At 46.3% G+C, this 7,564-nt stretch overlaps 1 protein-coding gene across 1 annotated transcript; it reads left to right on the forward strand.

Annotated features, from left to right (window-relative positions):
* Positions 1 to 4,443: 4,443 nt before the first annotated feature.
* LOC115385059 (zinc finger protein 239-like) lies at positions 4,444 to 5,990 on the forward strand. Its single transcript, XM_030087143.1, has 2 exons — positions 4,444 to 5,132; positions 5,469 to 5,990. The coding sequence occupies exons 1-2, from the start codon at positions 4,493 to 4,495 to the stop codon at positions 5,747 to 5,749; spliced, it is 921 nt and encodes a 306-aa protein (XP_029943003.1). The 5' UTR covers positions 4,444 to 4,492; the 3' UTR covers positions 5,750 to 5,990.
* The last annotated feature ends 1,574 nt before the right edge of the window (positions 5,991 to 7,564 follow it).

Genomic DNA, 7,564 nt, shown 5'->3' on the forward strand with positions numbered 1-7,564 from the left:
AACAAAACAATACATAAATTAAAACACAGCTAAATAACCACATATTAATGCAGATTGTTCCATCTCTCTCTCTCTCTCTCTCTCTCTCTCTCTCTCTCTCTCTCTCTCTCTCTCTCTCTCTCTCTCTCTCTCTCTCTCTCTCTCTCTCTCTCTCTCTTACACACACACACACACACACACACACACACACACACACACACACATAAACTGTCTTTCTCCCTCTTCTGACAAAGATATTTAAATAAATGGGGTAAAACGTACCTGTCGCCAGGTGCAGCCTGTGTCCAAAGCACTGAAGCCGCGTCCAGCCATTCACCTCCAGCGCCTTTATCATATTAGCTGCGTTATCGGTGGTCACGCATACCTGTTGGTCCTCCTTTAAATCCCAGTCCGCTAACGCAGCTCTCATCTCATGCGCTATGTTATCCCCAGTGTGCTCCCCAGGGAAGAAAGACGTCTGCAGACAGCGGGTCTTGAGTGCGAAGTTAGTTGTAATAAAGTGGACCGTTAAACTGATGTAAGGCTCCGTCGTCCGGCTCGACCACAGGTCCGTGGTTGAAGCAAAACAATCAATTTCACGGAGCTCGGATTCAACGTTCATTTTGCATTCATTGTAGAGTTTGGGTATGGCCACTTGATTAAAATACGTTCGGGATGGCATTCTGCAATGCTTGTCCAGGGTCTAAACCATCTTCTGAAAGCCTTCTTTTGAGACGGTGTACACGGGTACCATATCTTTAGCAATGTGGTATGCTATAGCATCTGTAATTTCCATGTGTCTGGTGGACGTCGACTCGTACGGCGTAAAGCTACCGAAGGAGTCGGCAATCAAACTTTGTTTGGGCTTACTTTTGGACGACTGGGAGGCTGCCGCAGATTTTTTCATTGCTATACACTCGCCGTGTAGCACACGGTGGTGTTGTTTCAGGTGGTGAAACATGTTCGTTGTATTGCCTTGCTTCGTCCCAATTTTCACCAAGCACGACCTGTAAAACACCTGGCTCTGGTTCACATCCTCTTCTTTAAATCAAAAATACCTCCATATAACAGAGGAAGACTTTTTTTCCCCACCAAACTCGGTTCTGCAGATTCTGCAGCCGCCCTCTCTTCAGCACTCATGATGTTGTTTTGCTTACTCTCCACCGCCTGCAGCACATGTGAGTGTGGTCTCCATCTCCCTCCTGCCCCTCCCTCTGATGTTTCTCATTGGCTGCCATCAGCTGTCAACCAGGAAACGAGGTTTGTGGTTGGCTGGCCTGACCTGTGCACGGGCAAGCTTACATGCAGGGCAAGCAGGGGAAATCTTGATATCGTTGATTTTGAGAAACTAATGTCCTGAATGGTCACATCCCGATATCGATATGATAACGATATATCGTTCAGCCCTAGTTGGCGGTACTGAGGAATGGTGCGGTTTCCAGAGTGAAAAGGCAGCTTGTTCCAAAAGTTACTTGCCATCACTGCGCGTTCAGTAAAAATAGTCTCTTTCTTCAACTAAATGGCAAGCTCAGTCTTCTCTTGATGTTAAACGTCCATAAATGTCTGTGCTCTAACGGCTTCAGTAGAAAATCGTTCTCACTACTCATGAACTACACTAACCTTGCATAGCAGATGGGCCTGCCTGATTCAGTTCCTAAATCCTGCAGATCCCATCTTGTAGCGCTCCATAGACCAATGGTTTCACTCTGTTAAAATTTTGCCAGCCCAATCAAGGGAAAGAGGCGGGAGCTGTGAGAGGAGCGGAAGTGACGAGAAGACATGACGACACCGGGAAGCGCATGAAAGTTGGAAAACAATGGCGGCATGCGAAGCGATCTCGCAGCGATCCCGCTGCCACCAGTGTAACACATGCATTCCGTGGTGTTAGAAAGGGCTGTTCCATGTAAATCAGAGGTGGTGGAGTTGAAGAGGCATTTCCTGACAACATTTCAAAGCAGGACGTGTCAGTATCCCTCCACCTCAGGTAGTGGAGTAAACAGTTAGCAGAATGTTGCAGGTGAGTGAATACACCTGAAAACACTTCATCCAGATAAGTCATCAATCAACAGCTGAGGACGATCAACAAGGAACAATGAGACTGGACTGTTTTTGAATGAAAGTTTTCACTTTGACTGCGGGAGTCACAGTTTTTTAAAGGGGACGTTGATCGGCCGGTTTTGCTCATTCGTATTTAATTTCTAGCCCCCCCAGAAGACCTATACAGGATAAACGGCACTGAAAGCTTCTTAGATCTGTGTCTTTTACTGCGCCGCTTCCCTGCTTTTCCTCCTTCCTCCGAAAACACTCTGTTCAGTTGACTCCATCCCAGTCTCATCCATGTGCACATCCCACTCACTGTGATTGGTCACACCCACTTTGCCGATATGGAAGTGGAGATAACTGTTGCCATAAAAGCTGGTTGTGAAACGGCACATCCTTCAGAAATCCAGCCTTAACTTTTGAACATGTTGTGCCTCTTCTGTGGAATCACTTCCATTTAATTTTGCGTTGCGTTCAAGGACCTCCTCGGCGGTGTGGTACATTCAAAGACAGTTGGTGACGACTGCTGGCTCTCCTCTGGGACTCAGACATGTAAACAGCTGATTGTAAAAATATTTATTTGCGCCTACAGTGTTTCCTGCAGGATAAAAGTTTAGCCAGGGGGGAACGTACGTTGCCGAGCGGGGGGGAGCGATGCTGAGCAGCGCGCTGCTCACACGGAGTGTCCAAGCGGCCGCCGCTGCTGCTCCGCGGTGCTCAACTGCTAATTAGCCGCAGACGCGGTGCTATTTTTTTCTTTATTTTTTTCCTGTCCGTTGTCCGGGTGCTGCAGAATTTAGCGCGAGCGGGGCGCCCGGACTGAAAAGGTCTGACAGAAACCCTTATGGGACGATTGTATTTTCACTGACCTGCTGCAGTGACGCTGCTCTGACAATAAACATGCTACGTCTTGGTGTAGCACACGATGTGCTGTTATGCTAGGATAGCTCCGATGTACCACAGACATGCTGCACTATGTTTTCTTTTCAGCTTGCAGTGATCCCACACTTTGCGTCCCAAAACGCTGACTATCATTATTATTATGGTAGAAAACATTCCCCCGCTTGCCCCGTGTGGCAGATAACCCCGCTATTTACTCGCCAAACAGAAAATTCATCTGCCGTTTGGCTGTTAATTTCGGACGTTGGTGGCAATTCTAACTTTTTTGCGCTATTCCCCTATCAACTGATGATTTCTTCGAGCACCCAGCCTTACCATCTAAAATAACTTTTATAGCTAACACAAAATAAACACAGGACACTGAAAAGTTCTAACATACCACTTGCAAAACAGTGCCGTGCAAAATGCCATCTTTGTCTTCTTCTGACCCGGAAAAAGAAATAATTCCCACTGCTGCCTGGCGACTTCGTCTTCAGGAAAGCCAAATAAAACTGCCTTTCCAGGATAACCAAATAAACATTTTCTGGGAGCCATGTTCTCTGGATCTAACACCAACACACTCACACCAGGCACAGAGAAGGCAGGGCCGGGTCTCAGCATGACCATATAAGGAAGCCCGGCTCACATCTACGTCACAACGGTCCCGGCTTGAAAAAAACTCGGTGAACCAGAGCCTTCACAGCCAGGGAGAACTGTTTTCAGGGCTTGCGGGCAAAGACATGAACCGCATTACGCGACACTTTGGTGTCGTTTCACATTGGTATCAGACTATTTAATAGTGTTTACAGGTTTAAAAAAGAGTTTTTGACTGATCAACGTCCCCTTTAAGGTGGACTGTAGAGTTAATGTTGCTAATCACAAGAATGAGGCTTCTCACCTGTGTGAGAAGATACTAATGAGATCATCTTTTATCTCCTGCTTTTGTTTCCTTGCAGAGCTCCAACAGGACCAAGACTGCAGAGAGGAGCAGCTCTTTGAACAGGAAACACACTGCTGTCTAGAACAGGACCACCCAGAACCTCCACACATCAGAGAAGAAGAACCAGAACCTCCACACATCAGAGAAGAAGAACCAGAACCTCCACACATCAGAGAAGAAGAACCAGAACCTCTAGACATCAAAGAAGAAGAACCAGAACCTCCACACATCAGAGAAGAAGAAGAACCAGAACCTCCACACATCAAAGAAGAAGAACCAGAACCTCTAGACATCAAAGAAGAAGAACCAGAACCTCCACACATCAAAGAAGAAGAACCAGAACCTCCACACATCAGAGAAGAAGAACCAGAACCTCTAGACATCAAAGAAGAAGAACCAGAACCTCCACACATCAGAGAAGAAGAACCAGAACCTCTAGACATCAAAGAAGAAGAACCAGAACCTCCACACATCAGAGAAGAAGAACCAGAACCTCCAGACATCAAAGAAGAAGAACCAGAACCTCCACACATCAGAGAAGAAGAAGAACCAGAACCTCCACAAATCAAAGAAGAAGAACCAGAACCTCTCGACATCAAAGAAGAAGAACCAGAACCTCCACAGATCAGAGAAGAAGAACCAGAACCTCCACAGATGAGAGAAGAAGAAGAACCAGGACTTCATCAGTTTAAGGAGGAACAGGAGGAACCAAAATCCTCACAGATTGAGGAACACCAGGAACTCAGCAGCAGCCAGAAGGGAGAACAATTCATTGTGAAGTTTGAAAGTGAAACCTTGAAGGTTCCTTCTGTTGAGGATCACAGTGACCTGACTGACCCAGAAGTACCAGAGACTGAGTGGTTCCTCTCTCAGGACTCTGAAGTCCACCATGAGAAAAGACACATGGACTCAGAACCAGCTCCAAATCTGAAGCTGAAAAAACTCAAGGTGTTTGATAGAAACAGTGAGAACATCTGTCATGTTTCAGAGAAGCAGGCTGAATGTGAAGAAAGGTGTGAGGAAACTGACCATAACAAACATCAGTTAAAGGTCCCTGCTGAGGAGATCCTTCATGAAACATGTGGCCAAAGTTTCAGGCAACCGGGCCACAAGAGAACTGACAGAAGTGAGAAGCCTCATTTCTGTGAAAGATGTGGCAAAAGTTTCAGGCATCAGAGTAGTTTGTTGCGCCACAAGAAAACTCACACAGGTGAGAAGCCGTATTGTTGCGAAACATGTAATAAAAGTTTCAGTGAACAGTGTCGTTTGTTGCGCCACATGAGAACTCACACAGGTGAGAAGCCGTATTGTTGCGAAACATGTAGGAAAAGTTTCAGTGAACAGTGTCGTTTGTTGCGCCACATGAGAACTCACACAGGTGAGAAGCCGTATTCTTGTGAAAGATGTGGGAAAAGTTTCAGTCAACGCTCTATTTTGAATATCCACATGAGAACTCACACAGGTGAGAAACCATATTTTTGTGAAACATGTGGCAAAACGTTCATTCAAAGCAGTCATTTGAATGACCACATGAGAACTCACACAGGTGAAAAACCACATTCTTGTGAAAAATGTGGGAAAACGTTCTCTCAACGTAGTAATTTGAATGACCACATGAGAACTCACACAGGTGAGAAGCCATATTCTTGTGAAACATGTGACAAAAGTTTTAGTCGACAGAGTGATTTGAAGGTCCACATGAGAACTCACACAGGTGAGAAGCCATATTCTTGTGAAACATGTGGCAAAAGGTTCAGACTATGGCGTGATTGGAAGGTCCACTTGAGAACTCACACAGGTGAGAAGCCGTATTCTTGTGAAACATGTGGCAAAAAGTACAATCAACGGCGTGATTTGAAGGTCCACATGAGAACTCACACAGGTGAGAAGCCTCATTGTTCAGGGCACTGAAGATGAAACGTGGCTGGGTCTTTCAGCACGACAATGATCCCAAACACACCACCCGGGCAACAAAGGAGGGGCTTCGTAAGAAGCATTTCAGGGTCCTGGAGTGGCCTTGCCAGTATCCAGATCTCAACCCCACAGAAAATCTTATACCCCTTTCCCACTGGCCAAAAAACCCGTTTAAATCCGCTAAGTCGTGGCAGTGGGAAAAGGTTTGACCCGAGATTTCGACTCGGGTCGTTCACCCTGCAATCGACCCGGTAAATTCCCGGGTCAGCTTTCTACCGGCTTTTCATGAGAGGAACTTACATGATGACGTCAATGCAGCGCGGCTACGTTAGCGCGCTAGTTGTTGTTTCTGGACACAGCGTGAGATTTCCTTCATCAACATGACCCAGCAATGGCAAGATAGCGAGACCAGAGAGCTTCCCCTGATCTGTGGGGAAGAGGAGATTCGTCTACAGGTAACAGGGACTGTTTTCCGCTGCATTGTTTACTTTCGTTTTGCTCCGTCACGCTGATGATGTCATCAACATGGGACACCATCAGCGCGGGAAAACACAGCGACGCGGCTCGCCAGCAGGAGGTGAGACGCGGGTCAGCAGGCGGTGGGAAAGGAGTCTAAAAAGGTGATAGTTAGCAGACACGGGTCGACCCGCTAGTTGCAGTGGGAAAGGGGCATCAGAGAGAGTTGAAAGTCTGTGTTGCCCAACAACAGCCCCAAAACCTCCCTGCTGTAGAGGAGATGTGCAGGAGGAACGGGCCAGAATACCAGCATCAGTGTGTGAAAACCTGGTGAAGACCGACAGAAAATGTTTGACCTCTGTCACTGCCAACAAAGGGTATGTACCAAAGTACTGAGATGAACTTTTGTTATTGAACAAATAAATTCTTTAAAAATCAATGTGATTTTCTGTATTTTTTGTTCTCATTCTGTCTCTCATAGTTGACATCTACCAATGATGACAATGACAGGCCTCTCATCTTTTTAAGTGGGAGAACTTGCACAATTGGTGGCTGACTAAATACTTTTTTGCCGCGCTGTACTTTGAAACAGTAGAACATTTGTTTTATGTCCGCTGCCACAGCCATGGGTTCTTTACGGAAGTGAGTGAGGACCCCTAACAGTGTATTATTCAAATAAGTCCCACTCAACAGAACATCATTAAGCGAGACACCGTGCTGGAATCGAACACTGCCCGTACCTGTTCTGCTTTATGCGGATGATACATTCTAAAGATGGGTAGGTACCAACACTGTTGTTCCCAGCAAAGTGGTGGGGCTGGTTCAGCATGACCCGCCTTGAAGATGTTCTCCATCAACTCAATCAAGTGAACACTTGATTGCCTTGATTGTCATGTTTGGCTTCTGTTCAAGCATGTGACACAGTGTTGCAAATCGGTTGACTGGTGTGTCTTATTGTTAGGGAGCTTACACCTTGGTTCTCTGAAGGGCAAAGGCACCACCCAACTGTTTGAGTCATCCATAAAGACCTCCCTGCCCATTATTTCTAGAAAGGTTCTGTCTTCTATGGACACTGCATGCTTGTCATCATGTGGTGTTTTCTGGAAGACCCCTTCACCAAGACTATCCTTGGATTCAAACAAGTCTTTTGGCTCAGTAGCCCTCGATACGTGTAGACGCATTCTGGAGTATCAAACTTTTCTTTAATGTGAAGGCTGTTATTGCAAGGATCAAGCAGAGACGTATGGCCATTACTCAGCACATTTGTTCTATAGGTGTTGACATCGTTTGGTTTGTGGGCTTTACCAAGACAGACCTCTCCTACTATCACCCAGCCCAAGTCAAGATGCTGGGCAT

The sequence above is a fragment of the Salarias fasciatus genome, unplaced genomic scaffold, assembly GCF_902148845.1.
Source record: "Salarias fasciatus unplaced genomic scaffold, fSalaFa1.1, whole genome shotgun sequence".
NCBI classification, from domain to species: domain Eukaryota; kingdom Metazoa; phylum Chordata; class Actinopteri; order Blenniiformes; family Blenniidae; genus Salarias; species Salarias fasciatus.